The 25,857-nt window shown below is 44.4% G+C and overlaps 1 protein-coding gene across 6 annotated transcripts in view; it reads left to right on the top strand.

Moving 5' to 3' along the window:
* Positions 1 to 25,857, top strand: part of ATP2B3 (ATPase plasma membrane Ca2+ transporting 3) — a 131,822-nt gene that overhangs the window by 16,787 nt on the left and 89,178 nt on the right. For all 6 annotated transcript variants that reach the window (XM_016227864.2, XM_016227863.2, XM_016227866.2 and 3 more), the window contains exons 2-5: positions 18,529 to 18,726; positions 19,686 to 19,943; positions 22,251 to 22,376; positions 25,269 to 25,394. In XM_016227864.2, the coding sequence (XP_016083350.1) occupies positions 18,529 to 18,726; positions 19,686 to 19,943; positions 22,251 to 22,376; positions 25,269 to 25,394 (708 nt within the window). The remainder of the gene's footprint in view (positions 1 to 18,528; positions 18,727 to 19,685; positions 19,944 to 22,250; positions 22,377 to 25,268; positions 25,395 to 25,857) is intronic.

Below are 25,857 nucleotides of genomic sequence, written 5' to 3'. Positions count from 1 at the left end.
GGCCTCTCTGGGTAAACATTACCAGTGGCAACAGAGACCCACAGAACATCTCTGAGGGTGATGGTCACATGCTCCTGATTCAAATATCACAAACATATATCGAAACCCTGGGTTCTCCTGAGAAGTTCAGTTCAGACTATTGCTAAATCCCACTGGCTTTTCCTCCGCAATAGTTCTTCAGTTCAATCCCTCTTCTCCTTCCAAGCGGCCACCACCCTGATCCTGGATTTCGTCACACTCCGGCTAAGTAACTGCATCAACCTCCTTGCTGCTCTCCCTGTCTTCAGTCTCTCCCCTCTCCAGGCCATACTTCCCTCTGCTGCCGGTATCATTTTTCTAAAAAACCCTGTCTCTGCCGCTTCAAAACCTCCACCAGTTATCCATTCCTTTCCGCCTCCAGCAGAAACTCCTGGCCACGAAGCAGCATGGTCTAATGGAAAGAGCAGGGGCTTGGGAATCACAGGACTTGGGTTCTAATCCCTGCTCTGCCACTTGTCTGCTGTGTGACCTGGGCAAATCACTTAACTTCTCTGTGTCTCAGAGTCCATAGCTGTAAAATGAGGATTAAATCCTACTCCCTCCTACTTAGACTATGATCCCCATGTTGGACAGGGACTGTGTCCAACCTGATTATCTTGTATCTACCCCCAGCACTTAGTACAGTGCTTGACACATAATAAGCACTTACCAAGTATCATAACTGGTATTATTATTTTTATTATTATTATTATTGTGGACTTTAAGTACTTCATCAGCTCTCTTCCCCAAACATCTCTTACATGCTCCCTAGCTAAGACTTTCGCTATGCCATCGCCTCCACTTCCCAGCCTCCAACCCCTTCCTCCTTCCTAGAACTTCCGTCCCCTTCAAATCTGCCAGACTTCCATTTTTACAGTCTTCCTGAAATCCCACCTCCTCCAGGAGGCCTTCCCTAATTAAGCTCCACTTTTCCCTATCTCATCCATTCATCATCCACTCTTATAGCCCATTTGTTTATACACCTCCTAAAACCACTGTGCTAAGTGTTTACTGTGTGCAGAACACTGAACTAAACACTTGGAAGAGTACAATACAAGAGTTGGTAGATATACTCCCTGCCCACAACGAGCTTTCAGCCTAGAACGTACATTAACTAACTCTAATTTCTTCGTTTTTCCTTTGGTAAGTCTCCTGTCAACCACTACAGAGAAGTGTATCTTTCTCCTCCTCCAACTATTTGAAAATAGTTATACCTGTGAGCCTCCTCCATTTAATTGTTAGCTCCTTGAGGCCAGGGAAGATGCCTCTTAATAACTGTACTCTCCTAGCACTTATGGTACAGGGCTTTACTCCCAGAAAATGCTCAAGATACTATTGATTAATTAAGTTCCGAACACTGGCCATTAGAAAGCAGATGTCATTATCTGGACAAAGGACTTAGGAGACAGTGGAGTAGAAAATAAAAATATAAGGGGAGGAAATTGAGGAGCCTACGCCAAAAGAATTGGGCTATAAAATGGCAAGTTATAATGATGGAGTTGAAGAATATGAGAGCTGACTGTTCTGGGAGAAGAAGGATAAGGTCAAAGGCGAACGGTCGTATTTCTTTATATTAAAGGAAGTGTGCAAAGGACAAGATTCATTTAGGGGCATAGAAAATGAAGGCCTTAGAATGTTAAACGTAAATATCCTTCAGAGAAGAAAGGATTTATGGCATACCAAGTCCTTAAAGTCAGTTGTTTGCTCTTTTCATTCCAAAATCTGCAAGTTCTTCTGTACCCTTTAGAAGCAATGCAACCCTGCAGGGCTCAGGATGGGTTGGGTGAACCTTCCCAGGATGCCCACAGCCCCCATTTGCCCCCTCTCTGGATACTGGGTACTTTCCCTTTTGAGTCTGGGGTTACCAGGGGCTGTCAGTGTCCAGATTTTCCCTCACCTCCATGCTACTCTCTCTGTACAGAAAGGCTTCTCAAGGATCAAACCAAACCTAGACATTTAAAACCCTCACTTTGGCAAACCCTAAAATCATTCTTCATTTGAATCCCTGACCCTACCCCCCAAAAAAAGAAGACAATAATCCCTATGTCCTAAAACATAGCAGGGTACAGGTTTTATTGGGCGTATGAGCTGGCTGGGTCAAATGCCTTGTCAGAGGGTCTGGAAGGTAATTGAGTTTACACTCGCTCCCATTCATTCCCACAGCTTCAACTACCTCCTCTATGCAGATGTTACCCAAATCTAGATCTCCAGCCCTCATCTCTCTCCAGTCTTCCGTTCTCCTCCTGCCTTTAAGACATCTCTACTTGGTTGCCTACCAGTCCCCTCAAGCTTAACACATCCAAAACAGAATTCCTTATCTTCCCATTCAAACCCTGTCCCCTCTCAGTCTTTCCCATCACTGTAGAGAACACCACCATCCTTCCTGCCTCACAAGCCCATAATCTTGCTGTTATTCTTGACTCCTCTCTCTCATTCAACCCACATATTCAATCCATCACCAAATTCTGTAAGTCCCACTCTCACAACGTTACTAAAATCCACCTTTTTTACTCCTTCCAAACTACTATCCACATTAACACATTCACTCATCCCACCCACCTGGATTAGTGCCTCAGCCTCCTTGCTGACCTTCCAGACTCCTGTCTCTCCCCATTCCAGGCCATACTTCATTCTGCTGCCTGGATCATTTTTCTACAAAAACATTCAGGATATATCACCCACCCCTCCTCAAAAAACTCCAGTGGTTGCCCATCCACCTCTGTATTGAACAAAAACTCCTCACTCCTCTAGTGTTAAGCTTCTCCCTGTGCCTGCATCTCACCTGTCTCGCAGCCGACCCCTAATCCATGTCTTGCCTCTGACCTGGATCACCTTCCCTCCTCAAATCTGACAGTTACTCTCCCCGCCACTTCAAAGCCTTACTGAAGGCACATCTCCCCCAAGAGGCCTTCTCCAACTAAGCTCCACTTTTCCTCATCTCCCATTCCCTTCTGCACTGCCCTGAATTGCTCCCTTTGCTCTTCCTCCCTCTCAGCCCCACAGCACTTAAATATCTGTAATTTTATTTATTTATATTGATGTCTGTCTCCCCCACTCTAGACTTTAAGTTCATTATGGGCAGGGACTGTCACTGCTTATTGTTGTACCATACTTTCTCAAGAGCTTAGAACAGTGTTCTGGACACAGTAAGCACTCAAAAATTACAATTGAATGAATGAATAAAGTCTAGACAAATGGAAGCAGAAAACAGTCCACAAGCTTGCCTTCGGTCATCCTCCACCTGACACCACCCCACCCCGGCCACACTCCCACTCCAGCCTGAACCCCGTTCTTCAAGGGCCAGTGCTAATTCTAAATCTTTCACCAGCAGTGGGAGGTCACCATAGTCACAGATGTCACAGCAGTGGGGTGCCAGGGGGTTGCACAAGGGTGGGAGGTAGAGGGTGATGTGAGAGGTAGCAGAAAGGTGCAAAGAGAGGGCCTTTGATGTGTTTGGTCCCTCATTTCACCGTTCTAAAGGAAGATTTTTCCCAACATGGGAGTTACAGAAGTTCAGAGTGTTTTAAAAGATCCTGTTAGTTTTTCCCCCTGTTTCTATTACCATGAATTTTATCTGCCTCACTTGTTCTCTCTCATCTGTATCTCTTACCCTTTCCACCTCTTCCCCTCCATTCCATTCCACTCTTCCCTCTCTCTAGGTCTCATTCCACTGTCCTCCCTCCCTTCTTCACCTCCTCCCTTCACTCTTAATCAGCACCCAGTGGTTTCAGAGAAGGTGTCTCCCATGAATTGAGGTGAAAGCCAGAGTCTCTTCCTTCATTAGAAACCCAAAGTTGCTTCAGTAAGGAGCTTTTGATAGGTGGAGCCTTTGCATTGAGCTGAGCAATTGAAGAAGAGAAGTACGAATCCAGTCTTCAAAAATGTCTTGATTTATCTGCTTTTGGAACCCAATTGATAGCTCACTTTTTTCACTAAAAAAGGAAGACTAATATGATCTCCACTTGGGTGATAAAAATAATGGAGAATATAGGGAAAGAAGAGAAAAAAAAGTGGTCTGTTGTTGAAGTTCAGGATCAACTCTTTTATTAAAAATAATAATAATAATTATTATAATATTTAAATGCTTACTACATGCTGAATCCTGCACTAAGCACTGGGGTATACGAAAAGTCATCAGGTTGGACACAGTCAAGGTAGGAAGGAGAAGAGGTATTGAATCCCCATTTTACAGATGAGGCCCAGAGTAGTTAAGTGAATTACCCAAGGTCACCTGGCAGAGCGGGGATTAGAACTCAGGTTCTCTGACTTCCAGACCTGTGCTTTTTCCACTAGGCCATACTCCTTCTCACTCCCTCCCAACCTCCCACTCGTACAGATCACCAGGCTCAAAAAATGCTAGTGGGCTGGGGAAGAAATTTGTTGACATCATTCAGGCCTGATTTGTTTTTAAGGCCATCGTCTGATTTCCAGGTTAATTATCATTAAGGTCAGGGCATATGCTGATTTGCATGTCTAGGCTTTATCAAAAAAAAAAGAGATGTGATTTTCCTGGTCTGAGCCAAGAACTGGAAACCAGGAAGGGCTGATTTCTAATTTGGGTTCTAAAAATATCTCTTCCTGAGTGAATCTCTTCACTCTAGCCTCCCTATTTCGGTGTCTGTCTCTAGGTTGGGGAAGGAGGCACTGGAGACTTAGCTAGCTGAAGAATTCAGCGAAGACCCAGGGCAACCTTCAAAGCCCTACTGAAGGCTCATCTCTGCCCCTTCCCAGACTAAGCCCCCTTCTTCCTCAGCTCCCCCTCCCTTCCGTGTCACCTTGACTCACTTTCTTTGCTCTTCCCCCAACCCCAGCCCCACAGCACTTACGTATATACGTATATGTAATTCTATTTATTTATATGGATGCCTGTTTATTTGTTTTGATGTGTATATATCTATAATTCTATTTATTTATATTGATTATTGATTCCTCCTTACTTGTTTTGCTGTTTCCCCCTTCTAGACTCTAAGCCCGATGTGGGATTGTTTCTCTTTATTGCTCAATCGTACTTTCCACGTGTTTAGTACAGTGCTCTGTACACAGTAAGCACTCAAAACATTTGAATGAAATGAATGAATGAATGAATGAATGAGCATAGTGAGCTCTTAAGAAAACCCCCAGTTTTTGTGATTATTGAAGCTTTTCCCCCACCAGTCCTCCCTTCCCACTAGATTCCTTACCCTCTTTGCTGCATTCACATTGAAAAGTTGGGATCTCTAGTCCCTAGCCATTGTCAGTCCTGTTCTGGAGCTGGAGGGGGCTCGGGGTGGCCATTTGACTGGCTTAGTACCGGACAGTCTGCTTTTCAGCTGGTCCGTCCCCTGTTCAATACGGGACACTGCACCAGACGCCTTGAAGACTGCCGGCATCTTTATTTTAAGCTCCCAACCTCTTTCTGGCTAGGCACCTGCCGTCAAGTCCTTCAACTTGGCTGTCGGGTCCCGGTCCGTGGGAGGGGAAGGCCAAGACTCCAGAGTCCAGGGGGTGTCAGGGGTTCTCCGGTGATCCACTCTAGATGCTGCAGTTTTCTGCCAGTAGCTTTTTCAGTCACATGCTGTGCCATCACATTACAAAATGGACGTCTGGTTTTTCCAGGTCAGCGAAGAGGTGACCAGTATTCTCTAAGGTGGTCAGTGCATACGCTGAGATGATCCCAAGCAGGCAGGCCTATTCAGCTAGCATAAACCCTGGTCCTTCCTGGTGCTAAATTGGCTAGTGTCCCAGGCTCAAGGAGCATTAAGAAATTCACTGCAACCTGAAAAACAGGCTCCCTGAGTTCTAATCCCAGCTCCACCACTTGCCTGCTGTGTGCTCTAGGCAAGTCATTTAGCCTCTCTGTGCCTCAGTTTCCTGATCTATGAAATGGAGATGAAATATTTGTTCTCCCTCCCCCTTAGTCTGTGAGCCACATGTGGAAAAGGGACTGTGTGCAAACTTATATCTACTCCAGCACTTAGTAGCCCAGCTCTGCCACTTGGCAGCTGTGTGACTGTATGCAAGTCACTTAACTTCTCTGTGCCTCAATGACCTCATCTGTAAAATGGGGACTAACTGGGCCCCTCACATGGGACAACCTGATTCCCCTGTATCTTCTCCAGCGCTTAGAACAGTGCTCTGCACATAGTAAGTGCTTAACAAATACCAACATTACTTTTATTATTATTATTACAGCGTTTGTCTCAAAGTGAGTGCTTAACAGATATGAATACAAACTATTATTATTATTACATGAAATGGATCAACCCACATCAGTTCTTATTAGCATGCCTTCTTGCAAGGTAGCAGAATGAAAACTCAGCATTCTTGTTTATTCTTAGGAATACTGCTGCCAGGCTCAAATTCAGAACTAAATCACCGTTTGAAAAGTACTTCAAAAAATTAATAATGATGGTATTTGTTAAGCACTTACTATGTGCAAGGCACCTAAGCACTGGGGTGGATACAAGTAAGTCCCACATGGGACTCACAGTCTCAATCCCTATTTTCCAGATGGGGTAACTGAGGCCCAGAGAAGCAAAGTGACTTGCCCAAGGTCACACAGCAGACAAGTAGTGGAGCAGGGATTAGAACTCATGACCTTCTGACTCCCAGGCACTCGCTCTATCCACTTCGCCAGTTCTTAAACTGGAAAGGAAGAATGATGCTAAGCTCCCATATTAATGAATAAAACCCAATCTGCTCAGCATAGTCTCTACAGTAGATCAGTTGATCGCTGGAATTTACTGAGTTCTTACTGTGAGCAGAGCACTGTACTAAGCACTTAGGAGAGTATAATAGGGTTGGTATTCACATTCCCTGCCCACAGAGATCTTACAGATTAAAAGTCACTGACTGAAGTCTTAATTGTAAACCCCTTAAAGGACAGGGATTGCATTTTTTATTTCTTTTGCACATTCTCCAAGCATGCAGCAGGCACTCAATCCTGCTGATACTAATTTACTTAATTGAATAAGATGAATAATTACCATTCTTGGTGACTCTTTTACAGCACCATTAGTTTAAACCAGCAGGTTCCTAAGTTTCTCAGGAACCCATTTCCCCTCCAAAAAAAGCACTTGGACCTTCCTTTAGTCTTCTAGATCTCTTCCCTGGAACAAGAGAGAAGGGGAGGGAAGGAGAGAAGGGTAGTTTGGGGGAAGAGAAGGGAGGATTTTTCACAGTGAACCCTGGATTCGGAAGTTTCATGAGCCTCTTGGAATGCTGAGTCTTAGGCTTGGTGACTCCCACTGGATTTCTCCCACAACATTTGATCTATTCCTGACCTTTGTGAGTTTCATTTTAGGAGAAAAATCCTTGCACCATTTAAAATGTTTCCTTTTCTCAGCAACAGAAAATGGAAAAAAAAAATGCCCTGCCATTTGATGAGATTGTTTCTAGCAAGTTCTTAACCACCAAATGGTCATTAAAATCCTTTTAAAGGAATCAAGCACTGGGAACATCGAAAAGAATCACTGTAAAAAAAAACACATCAAAGAATTTTTAAGGGCGATTTCAGCATACAGATAGGGTGGGCTCAGTTTCTTTTCAGCCAATGGGGTCATCAAAATAAAACTACTGAATATTTAAAATTCAACACCAAATTGAGTGCATTTTTCCATGTTAAAAAAATTGTGCACATTGCCTAAATGGCGCTGATAATTTTTAAGAAACTTGTAAAGAAAACCCCTTTAAAGATAAAATGGCAAAGACAAAACCCAAGTACAAGTTCCGGCAGATCGTCCCCATCAGAATATGTACAGGAGGCTAAATAGAGAAGTTCCCATTTGACCCAGAACACACAATACTAAGTGGAAGACCCTTGAAATAACTTCATTTGAAAGCCAAAGCCAAGGAGCAGACAAAAACAGTGTCACTACTTTTTCCACAATCTTATTTTGAAAGCACTAAATGAAAGCAAAGGCATTGGCAACAACAATAATAATAATAATAATTGTGGTATTTTTAAGTGCTTACTACGTGCCAGGTACTGTACTAAACTCTGGGGTAGAAACAAGCAAACTGGATTGGACACGGTCCCTGTCCCACATGAGACTCACAGTCTTAATCCCCACTTTACATTTGAGGTAACTGAGTCACAGAGCTGTTAAGTGACTTGTCCAAGGTTCCATAGCAGACAAGTGGTGAAGCCAGGATTAAAACCCAGGTCCTTCTGATTCCCAGGCCTATGCTGTATGCACTAAGCCACGCTGCTTCTCTGACAATAAATGAACTTTTCTTATAAGAATCAAACACCCAAGAGAACCGAATGGGATAAAACAACCAAAAGCAAAACATTCTGCTAAAAAATTGGGGCAATTACATTTTGGAATGTAAAAAAAGTCTCCTAAAAATGCCATGGAATGCCTAGATTAAGTGAAACCAAATATTTAAATTGAGAAGGAAACTGGTGGTTTTTTGCCCCATCTTCTTGAAGCAGTTTGGGGTGCCACGTTTACCAAGTGATGGGGAGACCAGATACAGCAAATCTGGAATGGAAAGGCCGTGTGCTGTGAACTTACAGGTGTCCCCATTTCTATCTGGAATGATAAAAGAAGGGAAAGAGGACTGGAAGAGACAAGCATCAAATATCTGAGGATGCCTTTTATATCAAGCAGTCATTCCCCCCACAGGAATTCCATTCTGTTAGCATCGTTTCGGGAAAAGACAAACCTCACTGAGACCCTCTGGGCTATGTCGGGCTGGGAAGGAAGGATGGACACCTGAGAAGAATGGATGATGGCAGGAGGTCCAGCCAGCTGTTCAGTGAGCACTAAAATGGGCAAGAAGGAAGGACAAAACCACTGCTTAAAGGCATGAGGTGGCCCAGCTTCACCCAATATGGTCTAACAGGAGCTGGTTGCAATAGAACAAACAGTCTGTTTGTAACAATCAGGAACACAGTCATCATTCAGACATGTTCCCTGCCCACAACAAGCTTACAGTCAACCAATCAGTGGCATATATTGATCAGTAATAATAATAATGTTGGTATTTGTTAAGCGCTTACTATGTGCAGAGCACTGTTCTAAGCGCCAGGGTAGATACAGGGTCATCACGTTGTCCCACGTGAGGTTCACAGTCCTCATCCCCATTTTACAGCTGAGGTAACTGAGGCACAGAGAAGTGAAGTGACTTGCCCACAGTCACACAGCTGACAAGTGGCAGAGCCGGGATTTGAACCCATGGCCTCTGACTCCCAAGCCCGGGCTCTTTCCACTGAGCCAAGCTGCTTCAATCAATCAGTGATCAATCAATCAGTGGTGTTATTGAGCATTTACTATGTACAAAGCACTTGGGAGAGTACAACACAGCAATATAACAGACACTTTCCCTGCCCATAACTTAGTGTGCAGAGCAGTGTACTAAATGCTTGGTAAAGTAAAATGGACTAGGTAGACATGATGCCTATGTTTAAGACGCTTATAAATCTAGCAGGGGAGACCGGATTTAATATATATTACAGTAGGGAGAAGCAACAGACTAATGATAATAATAACGTTGGTATTTGTTAAGCGCTTACTATGTGCCGAGCACTGTTCGAAAAGCTGAAGCAGATAGAAGGTAATCAGGTTGTCCCACGTGGGGCTCCCACTCTTCATCCCATTTTACAGATGAGGTCAATGAGGCACCGAGAAGTGAAGTGACTTGCCCAAAGTCACACAGCTGACAGGCAGCGGAGTCGGGATTAGAACCCATGACCTCTGACTCCTAAGCCCGGGTTCTTTCCACTGAGCCACGCTACATAAGGATATGGACTTACGTGCTGTGGGGATGGGCTGAGTTTCAAAGAATTTAAGTGGATTCAGGTCACTTGGTCTGTGAGAAGGACATTTATGAGGGGCTTCAAGACTGTAAGCTCATTGTGGGCAGGAAATAAGTCCGCCAACTCTGATGTATTGTTCTCTCCCAAGCGCTTAATACAGTGCTCTGCACCTGGTAAGGTTTCAATAAATGCCATTGGTAATTAATATGCATTGGAGCTAAAAGGAAGATTCTTCAACAGGAACTCAAACAAGAGTTCTGGGCCACTGCTTATCTTAGAGAAGCAGCGTGGCTCAATGGAGCTTGGGAGGTCATGGGTTCAAATACCAGCTCTGCCACTTGTCAGTTGTGTGACTTTAGGCAAGTCACTTCGCTTCTCTGTGCCTCTGTTCCCTCATCTGTAAAACAGGGATGAAGACATGGGACAACCTGAGTACCTTGTATCCCCCAGCGCTTAGAACAGTGCTTTGCACATAGTAAGCGCTTAACAAATACCAGCATCATTATTATTATGCTGTCGAGTCATCTGCGACCCATAGAGACAGCATGGACACATCTCTCCCAGAATGCCCCGCCTCTATCTGCAATCATTCTGGTAGCATAGCCTAGAGTTTTCTTGGTAAAAATACAGAAGTGGTTTACAACTGCCTCCTTCCAGGCAGTAAACTTGAGTCTCCGCCCTTGACTCTCTCCCATCCGGCTGCTGCCCAGCCACTGCAGCAGCCTCAATAAAACTTTGCCAGGTAGAATGAGCTATTAATAAATCATAGAACTAAAATCTGGCTCTAAACCCATCCACTTTCTGCCTGAGGCAAGGAAACTGAAATTTCAAATCCAGTAAACAAGCCCTCGGGGCGGGGGATCCTTAAAAAACAACTGAGTGGAGAAAACAATCGCATTTAGGAATTGGGGATGGGTTTTGGTGATGAAAGATTTTGTTTTTCTGGAATCACAACTGCTTTCTTTGAAATTGGTTAGACCTTTCTAAGGGCTTCCTTTGGTGAAGCCGAGGAGAACTTCCAGTGCCTCTTTAGAAGCACTAAATCGCTGACACAGTTCCCATCCTTGGGAGCTTAGGGAAAGTGGATGGGAGTGGGAGAGGGGGATTAGTTGTGATTGAGAAAAAGGAGATTGTGATGGTTCTTGTCAATGAATTTTGTGTCAGTCCACAGCTGTCTGCTTACACAGCTCACACAGTTGCTGGCAATCCATCTTCACCTGGGGAATTACGGAACAAAATTCACAACCTTCAGCTCCAAAAACATCACTCTCTCCATCCACTTGAATTAATCATCTCCTAATTCATTTGGAATTAGGTGTTTGGATTTGTGGTGCTTATGTCCTTTAGCCATCTTAAGCCTCACGGAAGCAAGAGCACTACCGCTGATCCATCTTAAAGTAGGAAGCCGTAGTTCTTACCCAGCTGAACTGTACAGAAACTTCAACAGAAACAATCACAGCAGAACAAGGCCTGGAGGGAGCATAGTGCAGCCCTCTGCATATAAATCCCAGGAGTAATTTGCCCTCTTGAATGGATAAGATGTTATACTTGGAAGACAATGATGTTATCAATAAAGTATAAGTAAAGGGGTTCAGGTTGAATCAGGTGTTGTATAGTGCTGGCCAAAGAAAAAGCAAATAAAATGGTTAATATTCTACAGGTGCCAAAAACTCTACTGAGGCAGTTCAAACCCTAGAAGCCTGTATGAGCAATTTCTCCTACCTGCCGGCAGACACACACTCAATCAGTGTGTATTTACTGAGTTCCTACTGTGTGCAGAGCACTCTACTAAGCGGTCAATCGATAAATTATGCTGATTATATTGAATGCTTACTGTGGGCAGAGCACTATACTAAGCACTTGGGGGAATTCGACACCTTTGGTAGACGCGTTCCTGGCCCGCGGGTTTACAGGAGAGACAGACCTTAAAATACATAAAGTATAAATATTACAATTAATTATATGAGTGCTGAGCAAGGGGTGAATATCAGGTGCTTCAAGGGTACAGACCCAAGTACATAGAAGATGCAGAAGGGAGAGGAAGTAGGAAAAAAGAACTTAATCAGTGAAGGCCTCTTGGAGGAGATGTGATTTTAATAAGGTTTTGAAGATGGGAAGAATGGTAGTACATGAAGAAGGGAGGAGTTCCAGGCCAGAGGGGGATAAGGACAAGGGGTTGTCAGGGAGATAAGCATGGGAGAAAAGTAGATAGACCTGATTCCAGCCCTCAAGGAGATTACAGTCTAGCAGAAGAAAGAGACGCTAAAGTCAATTACAGAGAGGAGGAAGCATTTGAGTATATAAATAAGTGTGCGGGCAGTGGGAGCGGGGATGGACTGTGAGTACCTAAGTGCTGAGGTGGCATGAAAATGCTGTTTTAGCATTTGGGGATATAAAGTGAGGAGATCAGAAACTAATCAGGAAATGCCGTCTGAAGGAGATGCGATTACAGAAAGACTTTGAAAATGGGGATGTTATATGCTGTTAGGATAAACGTCACTGAACTATTATTAAATTTAACTATTTTTATTAAATGTATAGTAGTTATTAAAGTAATTCAAAGCATAGCATCACAATATTAAATAAACAAATTGTGATATGATTAAGTCTCTGTGAAAGGCTCCAGAAGGAGAAACTTGTTCTGCCTACTGTGGGAGTGGTTTTTCAATTTTAGTGAAGAATCTGCTCTATTTAGGTTAAAGAGAAGCCTTCTTCTTTGCCTCATAATATAATGGTATTTGTTAAACTCTTACTATATGCTAACATTGTTCTAAGCACTGGGGCAGATACAAGGTTATAGGTTGGAAATGGTTCCCACCCGACATGAGCCTTGCAGTTTTGGTAGGAGGGAGTAGGACTTAAACCCCATTTTACAGATGAGGAAACTCAGGCACAGAGAAATTAAGTGACTTGCCCAAACTCACCTAGCAGACAAGTGGAAGAGGCAGGATTAGAACCCAGATCCTCTGGCTTCCAGACCCAAGCTCTTTCCACTCGGCCACACTGCTTCTCTAAAAGCTAAAAGTTTCTTTAACTGAACTCCTTCAAATACCTCTGCACACCTTTGAATTCCTCTTTAGTCTTCCATCTTATTCACACTCAGTTCATCCACAGCGTGTGTTGTCACGACAAGTGTCGGCCAGAAGGTTCTTATGGAATTGGGGAACGTTCTTCCCAACACCATGTGTCTGTTTTGGATGCTGCAGGGTTAGAAGAAACACTGGTGTGAAAGAGTGTGTGTGAGGAGTTGCAACGGGTCAGTGTTACAGTATGAGTTTTCCTTAATGCATAGTTGTACGCAAATGCAACCCCATCTCCTCCCGACTTTACGGAAGAACATAAATTCATCCACTTCTTGAAAAGTGATGTTGGATTTTTTGAATTCCAAGGTGGTAGTGGAGAAATCATAACTTCAGCTAATAATAATACTAGTAACGATGATGCTTGCTTATAATAATAATAATGTTGGTATTTGTTAAGCTCTTACTATGTGTCGAGCACTGTTCTAAGCGCTAGGGTAGATACGGGGTCATCAGGTTGTCCCACGTGAGGCTCACAGTTAATCCCCATTTTACAGATGAGGTCACTGAGGCACAGAGAAGTAAAGTAAAGAAGTAAAGCCCATAGTCACACAGCTGCCAGGTGGCAGAGCCAGGATTCAAACCCATGACCTCTGACTCTCAAGCCCGGGCTCTTTCCACTGAACCACGCTGCTTATGCCTACAGTGTGCCATTTTGCTAAGTTTGGCACCTGCGATGATGCATTGGCTTGTTGATGTTGGATGAGGTCCTCGCTGGACAGTGATTCCGCTCAGTGAAACGCAATTAACTCGAAACACAATTAACTCATCAACACCAGCATTATCCACTTCTAAATTAAGTTGCCTCCCAGGTTCAACATCTCCTTTCGTTATCTCCTCCAAGTTCTCTTTAATATCTTGAAAATCTGTCTGTGAACTTTGAGCAGAGTTTCCTCCAAGATCTGGTAATTGTTAGTTGGTTAATCTCAGCCTGGGGAGAATGTAGGTGGGGAGAGAGTTGGGAGGGATTTACTAATTGTAGTACTTGGTCAAAGTACAATTCGGCAACAGATAGAGACAATCCCTACCCAACAATGGGCTCACCGTCTAGAAGGGGAGACAGACAACAAAACAAGTAGACAGGCATCAATAGCATCAAAATAGATATATAGAATTATAGATATATATGCATCATTAAAAAAATAAATAGAATAATAAATATGTACAAATATACACAAGTGCTGTAGGGCGGGGAAGGGGGTAGAGCAGAGGGAGGGAGTAGGGGCGATGGGGAGGGGAGGAGGAGCAGAGGAAAAGGGGGGCTCAGTCTGGGAAGACCTCCTGGAGGAGATGAGCTCTCAGTAGGGGTTTGAAGGTGGGGAAGAGTGCTAGTTTGGTGGATGTGAGGGGAGAGGGCATTCTAGGCCAGAAGTAGTTGTAACCCACCCTATGCCTGTCATAAGGGTGACATTTGTACCCTCTAGACTGTAAACTCATTGTGGGCAGGGAATGTGTCTGCCAACTCTGTTGCATTGGTCACTCCCGAGTGCTTAGTACAGTGTTCTGCACATAGTAAGCCCTCTATAAATACCAATGATTGCTTCATTCACTCATCAACATTCGCTTATTTGGACTGAGCTCACTCATACGCAGGCTATTCCCCCATGGATCAACTCCGAATTCCTGCCTTCCAGCAGTTTCCATTCTAAACGACAAACCCTCTAGTAAACTGCTACAAGTACAAATATGGGATAGAATTGATCTCGTAGAATTGATCTCTTTAGCTGCTTAAGCAATTTGTGATGTTTATGTAAATGACCCTCTAAATGACTTTCATCTGCTCATCATGAAAGTGAAAAATATAATATTTGGTGGTAAAATCATGCTGGCTGTTCCCTGAGAACAGAAATGATCTCTCAGTTTAAAATTTCCGTATTCTTAACCAAGGTATGTATCTCACTCTCCAAAATTTTCCAAGAGGAATCAATTCTAATAAGAGTAATAATAATTATTGTGGTGTTTGTTAAACTCTTACTTTGTGTCCAAGCACTGGAGTAGCTACAAAATAATCCCGGCCCCACATGAAGCTCACAATCTGAGGGGAAGGAGAACAGAAATTTCATCCCATTTACAGATGAGGTAACTGAGGCAGAAAGAAGTTAAATGACTTGCCCAAGATCAGACTGAAGGAATTTGACTGTCCTGGGATTCGAACCCAGGTTTTCTGATGCCCAGGCTCTGGCTCTTTCCACTAGGCCTCGTTGTTTTCCTGTTAGTTTCCTAGATGTGTACTATGTTGGGCTCTTCTTGCACTCTCCCCTTTAGCAATTTCCGGCTTAGTTATTTTTGTAGGAACCAAACCTGGTCCTTTGCTCTTCCAAAGCGCCTCTCTTCTGTCGGAAGCATCTGAAAGAAGCAATTTATCTCACTCTAACCTCATTTATCTCCCTGCTCCTCCCTGAGGAAGCTAAGCGGATCCTTAGAGATGATGGAAATGCAGAAAACACAGATTAAGGCAAAACCGTGGTGAGGGGTGAGGAAGCTTCCCAGATTATTGTTCTACTGCTGGGCCCCAATCCCAAATAGCTTCACAACTGGCCATAGCCTGATTTATCCAAACCTGGAAAAATATTTCTGTAGCCTGCTAAAAACAAACCCCTTTTTAGAAGCAGAAGTGAGAAGCAGCATGGCCTAGTGGAGAGATCATGGACCTTGGAGTCAGAAGGCTCTGGGTTCTAATGCCGGCTCCACCGCTTGCCTGCTGTGTGAATTTGGCAAGTCATTTACCTTCTCTGTGTCTCAGTTAGCTCATCTGTAAAATGGAGATTATGACTGTGAATCCAATATGGGATATATGGACTGTGCACAACCTAATTAGTTTGACTCTACCACAGTGCTTATCTGGCACGTAAATATTATTTTTAAAAAGCACAGGGGAGCCCATTTTAAGTAGGTCAGACTGTGGTACTGATTGGTAACTTCTTAACCTTGTGAAATTAATAATAATAATGATGATGGCATTTGTTAAGCACTTACTATGTGTAAAGCACTGTTCTAAGTGCTGGAGAGGATGCAAGGTGATCAGGTTGTCCCTCGTGGGGCTCACAGTCTTAATCCCTATTTTACAGATGAGGTAACTGAGGCACAGAGAAGTTAAGTGACTTGCCCAAAGTCACACAGCTGACAAGCGGCTGAGCGGGGATTTAAACCCATGATCTCAGACTCCCAAGCCCGGGCTCTTTCCACTGAGCCACGCTGCTTCTCTAGGAATTCTGTATGGCTGAGTCTTAGGGGAAGCAGCATGGTGTAGTTGATAGAGAATGGGGTTAGGAGTCTAAAGGTCAAAGGTTCTAATCCTGCCTCTGCCACTTGTCTTCTGTGTGGCCTTGGGCAAGTCACTTCACTTCTCTGTGCCTCAGTTACCTCCTCTGTAAAATGAGGATTGAGATTGTGAGCTCCACTTGGGGCGGGGACTGAGTCCAACCTGCTTTGCTTGTACCCACCCCAGTGCTTTGTACAGTTCCTGGAATATAGTAAGCATTTACAAATACCCCAGTTATTATCATTATTGTTTCCTTTCCGCTCCAAGGACTTTTTTTAATGGCATTTATTAAACACTTACTATGTGCCAGGCACTGTACTAAGCACTGGAGTACGTTCAAACTATTCAAGTTGGACACAGTCCCTATCCTACATGGGGCTCACAGTCTAAATCTCCATTTTACAAGCGAGAGAACTGAGACATCTTGCCTCGGGAACTCTTGGGTCACTTTCCCCACCCATCTCCAGGCTTTGATTATGAGGAATGGGCTCCTCTCTTTTGCAGGTGCCTTCCCTCCCATCATTTACTCAAAGTATAACAATAATTATTATAACAGTAATGGCAGTTTTTCAGTACTTACATCGTGCCGAGCACCGTGCTTAGTGCTGGGGTGGCTAATAAGGTTAGACACAATCCCTGTCCCAAACAGAGCTCACAGCCTAAGGGAATGGAATTCCCCATTTTACAGATGAGGAAGTGGAAGCATAGAAAAATTAAGTGGCTGCTCAAGATCACACAGTAGGCAAATGGCATAGACAGGATTAGAACCCAGGTAATAACAACAAATAATAAATAACAAATCATAATAATAAATAACAAATAACTTTGGTATTTGTTAAGCTTTTACTGTATGCCAAGCACTGGGCTAAATGCAAGATAATCAGGTCAGACATAAGCCTTGTTGCCACACAGCATTCTCAGTGTAAGGGGAGAGGAGAACACACATTTAATCCCCATTTTGCAAATGAGAAAACTGAGCCAGAGAGAAGTCAAGTGACTAGTCTTTTGACTCCCAGCCCTGTGCTCTTTCCATTAGGCCACACTGTTTCTCACCAAGTTCAACCGAGACCCGCCTTCCCAGAAAGTCTCCTCAGTCTGGGTCGGGATGAGTCACTGTCCAACGCTCCTTAGTGTATTCATCTGTTTCTTTCCCTAATGGGGCTTGATCATCTCTCTCAATTATACTAGATTATAAACCCTCTGAGAGGCTGAACCTGGCTTCTCTAGATTTTATATGCCCCCCGAGTGCCTAATACAATAACCAGTCAGGAAATATTAAGTGAATTGAATTGGGGTCCATTTAAAATGCAATTCAATTTAAACTGGACCCTGAGTAAACCTATATACCCTGGAAGCCAAAGTGTTCCCCTTGGGTAGAAGTGAAGGCTTCCATTTAATAATAATAATTATGGTATTTGTTAAGCACTTACTATGTGCCAAGCACTGTACTAAGTGCTGGGGTAGATACAAGATGCTTTAGACAAGCAGCGTGGCTCAGTGGAAAGAACCCGGGCTTCGGAATCAGAGGTCATGGGTTCAGATCCCGGCTCTGCCACTTGTCAGCTGTGTGACCGTGGGCAAGTCACTTCACTTCTCTGTGCCTCAGTTACCTCATCTGTAAAATGGGGTTGAAGACTGTGAGCCCCACGTGGGACAACCTGATTACCCTTTATCTACCCCAGCGCTTAGAAGAGTGCTCTGCACATAGTAAGTGTTTAACAAATACCAACATTATTATTATTATACAAGATAATCCGATTGTCCCACTTGGGCTCACAGTCTCAATCCCCATTTTTACAGCTGAGGTAACTGAGGCACAGAGAAGTTAAGTGGCTTGTCCAAGGGCACACAGCAGACAAGTGTTGGAGCTGGGATTAGAACCCATGACCTCTGACTCCCAAGCCCGTGCTTTTGCCACTTGGCCCGGAGAGAGATGTAGTGGACAGGATGCCTGCTGGGTGGTTCTGGTTGGTAGTTTGAAGTGTCAAGAAACAAGAGAGGCTCCTGCCCCCTCCGCTGGGAACAGTGCACCTTGGACTTTCTCAAATATCCTCGGGGAATTTCAGATTTGCAGATGTTACATGTGCCCAGAAGACCCAGGCCATGGCTTGAAATCTAGAACACTTTCAGGGGATCTTAGGGTCCCATTTTAAGAATCCTCTGTGGACATCTTGTTCCAGAGTTGGTTTATCATCATCATCACTGGTGTTTATTGAGCTCTTACTGTGTTGTGTGCAGAGCAGTGAACTAAACGCTTGGGGCAATACAATACAACAGCGTCGGTAGACACATTCCTTGCCCACAATGAGCTTACAATCTAGAGGGGGAGACAGATATTAGTAGAAATAAATAATTTGTAATACATCATTCATAGATATGTACACCGTGAATCATATGTCTATGCTTTCTCTTACCACCCACACCAGGTCTGTCAGACAACGTAGCGGATTTGGAAAAGCGAAGGCAGATCTACGGACAGAACTTCATCCCTCCCAAACAGCCCAAAACGTTCCTGCAGTTAGTTTGGGAAGCTCTCCAGGATGTGACGCTCATCATATTGGAAATCGCGGCCATCATATCCCTGGGTCTTTCATTTTATGCGCCACCGGGAGAGGAGAGTGAAGGTAAGTGCGGCACCTCGATAGGAGATGAAGTGTGCCGGGATGGGCTGCAGGTTGGGGTCTCAGCCGGGCAAGAGGAGAAGCCATTTAGCCGTTCCCCTGCTCCCAGGCAGAAACACACCTAAATCACCCCAGGCAAGCAAGAAACAGTCCAGTAGTCTTCCAGTGAAGGTAATTCCTGCTCCAGCACTATCTGGGTTCAGTTAGTCAATCAGTGGTATTCATTGAGCACTTATTGTATTCAGAGCACTGTACTAATATCTGTAACATTTATAGAGCTGTAATTTATTTATTATATCTGTAATTTATTGTATCTGTAATTTATTTATATATGTATATAGATGTCTGTCTCCCCCTCTAAGACTGTGAGCTCGTTGGGGGCAGGGACTGTGTGTTTGTTGTTGTACTGTACTCTCCCAAGTGCTTAGTACAATGCTTTGTACACAGTAAGCGATCAATAATTACGATTGAACACATGAATAAATACAACAAAAGTGGTAGACACAGTCTCTGTCCACAAACAGCTTACCGTCTTGAGTGTGGGGTGCCTTTTGAATGCCTATAGGAGTCTTAGCCTGCAGTTTAAGACTATTTCCTCTCCTTCTGGCCTCTATGGAGGTGAAGACCACCCTCTGAAAGCTAACCCTCCATGTCCTTGAAGACTTGTGAAATTGTCTCCCAGGCTTCTCTTCTCCAAGCTCCCATTTTCCCAGTTCCCATTTTCTTCCCTGATAAATATTTCGGCCCAGACTTTGGAGTGATCCTTGTGGCTTTCCTCAGCATCATCTCCAGGTTCTACAAGTCCCTCTTAGATTGTGGAGCCTAGCACTGGGATTGCCAAAGAGAAATGTTGGCCTATTCCATTAGGCACTGGTGGTCTGAATTTCCCAAGGCACCTAAGCCTATATCCTAAAAGCAGAAGTAACGTTGCCTAATTTCTCCTCCTTCTTTTGTCGGTACAGCCTGTGGAAATGTAGCAGCTGGAGCAGAAGATGAAGGAGAGTCAGAAGCTGGCTGGATTGAGGGAGCTGCCATCTTGCTGTCAGTCATTTGTGTCGTGTTGGTGACGGCCTTCAATGACTGGAGTAAGGAGAAGCAATTTCGGGGCCTGCAGAGCCGGATTGAGCAGGAGCAGAAGTTCACAGTCATCCGGAATGGACAAGTCATTCAGATCCCAGTAGCAGAGCTCGTTGTGGGAGACATCGCCCAAATCAAATACGGTGAGGAGGACGTCAATGTTCCTGCCGGACTCCCCTCAACTGTGGGCCACAACCTTAGGATATCTATAGATACACCTTATATGTGTGTATTTGGAACTAGACTCCCTGCTCTCTACTGTAATCAATCAAACAGCATATTCAGGGTATATCAGTTTGCCCTGACTGATTTCACCAGCCTCACTCCCCAGTCCCCAGTTCTTACGCATCATCAAAACCCTAAACCTAGAATTGCCTCAGCCCCACAGGGATCACCCCCAAATTAGAAACCCGAACAATTCCTCCCTCACCTCCCCACAGTGTCTGCAGCCTGAGCAATAATAATAATAATAACTGTAGTCATTTGTTAAGCGCTTACTATGTCGCTAGGCCCCGTACTAAGCGCTGGGGTGGATACAAGTAAATCAGGTTGGACACAGTCCCCGTCCCACGTCGGGCTCACAGTCTCAATTCCCATTTTACAGATGAGGTGACAGAGGCATAGAGAAGTTAACTGACTTGCCCAAGGTCAAACAGAAGCCAAGTGGCAGAGCTGGGACCTCCTGACTCCCAGACTCGGGCTCTACCCACTCTGATGTTCCTCTGGTCCACTCCAGAATCCCAAAGTCACAGCAAATGACTGTTAGGCTGCTGCAAATGTGAAATACTAGTAGTAGAGTAGGTCGAACTGATGAGAAGGAAAACCAATCTTCACTTTTGAATGTGCACTGCTCTTTTGGGGTCTTGAAGGCATCTTCAAGTGCTCTAAAAGAAGTAATTTACTGAGTAAGCGAGACTCTTGGATATCCAGGATCCCAGTGATCAGTGGTTCAAGGCTCAGTAATCCTTGGCTGTTGGGAAGGCGATTTGGGGTGTTAGTATATTTTCAAGTTCTTTCTTCTTTCCCTTTCTCCTGTGGCTTGGACACAATGGGAAGGAGAGAGAAACTACTGGCTAAAATGAAGTTGGAAACTATCTGTGAATTTCAGTCTTCTACGCTCTCTCCTTTCCCCAATTAAAACAGAAAACCAGGAGTTGGATGTCGAGGAATTTGTGCTCATGGCTAGACTAGGTTCCTGGATTTCCCAAATTTTCATGCCACTGCTAATAGGGAATTCCTCTGGGTTATCCACCAAACATTCAACTTCCCCGTACTCCAGTTCCCTGCGACAGATTTGGAGAACGTATTACCCCAGAGGGGTTTTACGAGTCTTCATTAGTTCATGTTTGCAAAATACTCTAGAGATGAAATGTGATCAAAGCCACTTCAACAAGTTCTCTGCAGCTCGTGTTGATGGTGGCCCTTTGGGAGAAGATCGGTAATTGAGAAATGGGGTGATGAAAATCATTTGAATCCTTTACTCCACTTCTTTCCTTTGATGTTGTTAACTAAAAATGAATCAAGCTCAGCTTTTAAAAAAAGATGAGTAAGGCAAGAAGGCACATCTTTACTGAAATTAGACAAGCAATCATTTACTGAGAGCTTACTATGTGCAGAACACTGTACTAAGCACTTGGAAGAGCGCAGCGCAACAGAGTTGGTAGAAATGTTCCCTGTTCACAGTGATTTTACAGTTTAGAGGGGGAGACAGACATTAATATAAGTAAATAAAATAAGACAGAGAGGATATCTTTCAGCAGGCAAAGGAGGAGAAGGAGAAAAAGCAGGAAAAGGACAGAGTACATGATGGATGAGATGGTCCTGAATGCCATCCTGCACTTCCTACAGAGACCGGCCTGCTGAACCCTCTCCCAGGGTCAATTCTTCTCTGATCCCCTTCACCCTGGGATTCAAGACCAAAAAACCTATTCGAAGTTCGACCGCTGTAATTTGGATGTAGAAGATTTCATCACCACACCTAAGCAGTGACTCTGACTAGGATGTAGTCTCAGGATTGTTGATCTTCCTTCAGTAGGACCCAAGTTAGCTTCAAGATGGAGATTAATAAGGAATGTGTCGTACGTTCAGTCTCCCCGTAGGTGTCCTTGGGCTGATTTGAATATTAATGATCTTGGGGATTATCTTCGCGAGCTGTTTGTAATTCAGATGGACAGAAAGCTGCATGATCAGACCTGGAACAGCAACACCTCTGGCTATAGAAGCCGATTTTTTTCTTTCGAGCCCTGAGGCGAAGGTGAAGTAGGGGATGTGCTGGAGCTTTACCCTGAGAGGTGAATCCCCAAAGGTAATAGTCCCACCTCCTACCAGGCTTAGTGTGCTTCAGAAGCTGAGGGCCAAACTGGTTGAAATCTGGAATTGGATCAGGGGTTGGGGGCAGGTCATTGAGAGCCTTAGTTTCCTGACTTTCCATCTCACTGGTGTTCTTCCAGGGGACTTGCTGCCCGCAGATGGAGTTCTGATCCAGGGGAATGACCTCAAAATTGATGAAAGTTCATTAACAGGAGAATCAGACCACGTGCGCAAGTCAGTGGAGAAGGATCCAATGTTACTCTCTGGTGAGTATCCCGGCTCTGGAGTTCTGTCTGCATTGTTGGGGGCGAGGAGGCGGGGCCTAAATTAAATGCTGCAACTAGAAGAAGCTTTGCAGAGGACACTGCCCTTTCCCAGCAGAGAAGAATTGGGAGAAATTCAACAGAGAAAGAAGGAGCTGGGAGGCAGAAAATGTCCCTTAAAGGTGAGAAGTCAAATGGGGGAGAAGGATACTAGAGACATAGGGGGGAAAAGACCAAAAGAGGGAGGATGAGAGAAAGTGAGGAGAAGACACAGAGCCGAGAGACCCAGGATGGAGGGGGAGCAAAGAAAAATTGCCTAAAGGACATAGAAGATTAAACTGAGTGAGCAATGGAGGGATTGTGAGTTGTTGGTGACAGGCTGCAGTAAGTGATTGTAGCTAATGATGAAGCTAGTTGCTCCCAGGTTTCCTTTAATAATTATCTCTGACCTTCAACACCATCTGCCAGATTTCCCAGTCTGGGATCCTCAGCTCCTGGCACAGTAATTTACTAGGGGCTGTTTGCACTAACACTGCTCAGACTACCAGGGAGGGCAGCCAGAGGCTGGACACTGGAATACAGGCCTCTTTGGTTCCCACTTCCCGCAAGTCAAAGAAAGCTCTCCGACTCCCACCAACCTTGGGGTCTCCAACGTCACAATAAGAGGAAAGAACTATACCTTTCCAATATTCATGAATTTTAGCGTTTGCAAGGGCTCCCAAATCAATCAGTGGTAATCCCAACTCCGCCACTTGTCTGCTGTGTGACCTTGGACAAGTCACTCAACTTCTCTGTGCCTCAGTTACCTCATCTGCAAAATGGGGATTAAAACTGTGAACCCCACATGGGACAACTTGATCACCTTGTACCACCCTAGCGCTTAGAACAGTGCTTTGCACATAGTAAGCGCTTAACAAATACCACCATTGTTATTTTTTACGGAGTGCTTACTATGTGCAGAGTTCTGTACTAAATCCTAAATGTTTGGGAGCGTACAATAAAACAGAATTAGTGGACACACTTTCTGCCCATAATGGGTTTAAGGGTTGGGGCCAAGGGGAAGTGAAAGTACAAAGAAACAGGTGCCCATAGGTTGAATGGTGGCACTTACAGTTATTCCAGACCTACTCCACCCTGCCCAACTGGACTGTTCAGAAGCTCTACCAGGGAGACCAGCAGACTACATCCAGTTCTATCCACAGGCAGTCCCAAAGTATTTATTGAGTGACAATTGTGTGCACTTGGGAGAGTTAGAGCACACAATCTCCTCCCTGGTGGAGTTTATGCTTTAGCAGGGAAGATAGATACAAAACAAATTACAGGTTGAAGGAAGGAGAGAATGAAATATGGACGAGGAAGTTTTTAAATAGTAGAAGAGTCTGTCAACTGAGGTGTTCAGAAAGGCTGCTGGTGGTAACTAGTTCACAGGTGATAGGAGGATATGTCCTGGGGAGAAGAAAATTGAACTGGGGAGGAGGTGGGATTTCAAATAGGCTTTGCAGAAAGGGAGACCTGTGGTCTGGTAGATCTGAAGGAAGAGAGTCCAGGGAGGAGTAAGAGCATGAGAAGGGGTCAAAAGTGAGAGAGATGAGACCAAAGCACAGTGGCAAACCCCATATTCAATGTCACCAAATCCTGCTGACAAGATCTCCGAGACCAACTCGTCAAATGGCCACCCCGATCAGATCCTGACATGACTACTGCATCAACCTCTTCACTGGCCACTGGCCACCCTGCCCCCAGTCACTCCTCTTTCTGCTGCTCAGATCATTTTTAGTCATAATAGTAGTAATTACATTTATTATGCACTCATTCTGTGCATTTTCCTAAAATGTTCTTCTGCACACATCTACCCACTCCTCAAAAACCTCATATGGTTTCCCATTCCTTTTTGCATCAAGCAGTCTCCTGATCATTGGCTTGGAAATGCTCTATCAGTTCTCTAGCTCTTTCCTATCCACTTTCTTTTACTATACTTTGGTTTGCGTTCTCTGTTCCTCTCACTAACCTATTCCCAGTGCTTCATTCTTGTCTCTCACATCAGCAACCTCTTGTTCACACCTATCACCCTGCCTAGAACTCCTTCCCACTTCAAATACAACAGACCACCGCTCCCTTTCACCTTCAAAGCCCATCTGAAATCACATCTCCTCCAAGAGGCTTCCCCCAATTAATCTGTAATTGCTCCAGGTAATTAGCCCCTCATCTGCCACTTCAGCTTTTCCCAGCCTCCTAAAAAGTCACACCCCCACAGTAGCACTGAAGTGTGTAGGTTATATACCTGTGACTAAAGCCCTAAATCATTCGCATATTCTCTTTCCCTTCTTATGCTTACCTGTAATTCATTTTAGTGTTTCATTTCCCCCAATAGTTTAAAAATTCTCTGAGGGCAGAGGGCAGAGATGGTGTCCACGACTCTATTTTCCTCTGTCACGCACTTACTACAATGCTCTGCACACAGCAGGGACTCAGTAAATGCTGTCAGTTGAGTTATCTTGAGAGGAAAAAAGAGTGCAAGCTGTAATTCAAGAAGATGAATTGATTGGGGGAGGAGGAGAGAGCTGATTGAATTCATTTAATTGCATTTATTGAGTGCTTCCTACGTGCAGAGCACTGTTCTAAGCGCTTGGAAAGTACAATTCAGCAACAGACTGTGAGACCGTTGTTTCTAGACTGTGAGCCCGTTGTTGGGTAGGGATTATCTCCATCTGTTGCTGAATTATACTTTCAGCATTTAGTACAATGCTCTGCACACAGTAAGCGTTCAATAAATGCAATTGAATGAATGAATGAAATAGAGACAGTCCCTACCCAACCATGGGCTCACAGTCCGTGGAGACAGACAACAAGATGAAGTAAGTATGCAGGCTCGCAAACCTTGGTATGTTTTCCCAGGCACCCACGTCATGGAAGGATCGGGGAGAATGGTGGTCTCTGCTGTTGGTGTAAACTCCCAGACAGGAATTATCTTTACCCTGCTCGGAGCCGGCGGTGAGGAAGAGGAGAAAAAGGATAAGAAAGGTAAGCCCTGATTTTGCTACAGTGACTCTTGATTTCTATACGGTTATTGGCTTAACAGGTCTGTGAAGTGAGGCCCCACTTTCCCCCCATCCAACAGCCAGAGTCAGGGAACCTAGGTTCTGATCCCAGCTCTGCAACTAGGCTGTTGTGTGACCTTGGACAAGTCACTGAACTTCTCTATGCTTCAGCTTCCTCATCTGTAAAATGGGAATTCAATGTTGGCTCTCCCTCCTCCTTTGACAGGAAGCACCGTGTGGGACAGGGACTGTGTTGGGTCTGATTATTTTGTATCTACCCCACTGCTTACTGCAGTGCTTGGCACCAGTAAGTGCTTAATGAATACCACAGTTATTAGGATCATTTTATTACTCTTATCATTTTATTATTCCTAGTTACTGACATCAGGATCCTGGTTTCCCAGGGAGGAAGAGCCAGGACTCAGTCCTGACTTGGGAATTGGAGG

The sequence above is a fragment of the Ornithorhynchus anatinus genome, chromosome 6, assembly GCF_004115215.2.
Source record: "Ornithorhynchus anatinus isolate Pmale09 chromosome 6, mOrnAna1.pri.v4, whole genome shotgun sequence".
In the NCBI taxonomy this organism is placed as follows: domain Eukaryota; kingdom Metazoa; phylum Chordata; class Mammalia; order Monotremata; family Ornithorhynchidae; genus Ornithorhynchus; species Ornithorhynchus anatinus.
Note: the sequence above shows the minus strand (reverse complement) of the source record. Positions and strands in the feature narration are given on the sequence as shown.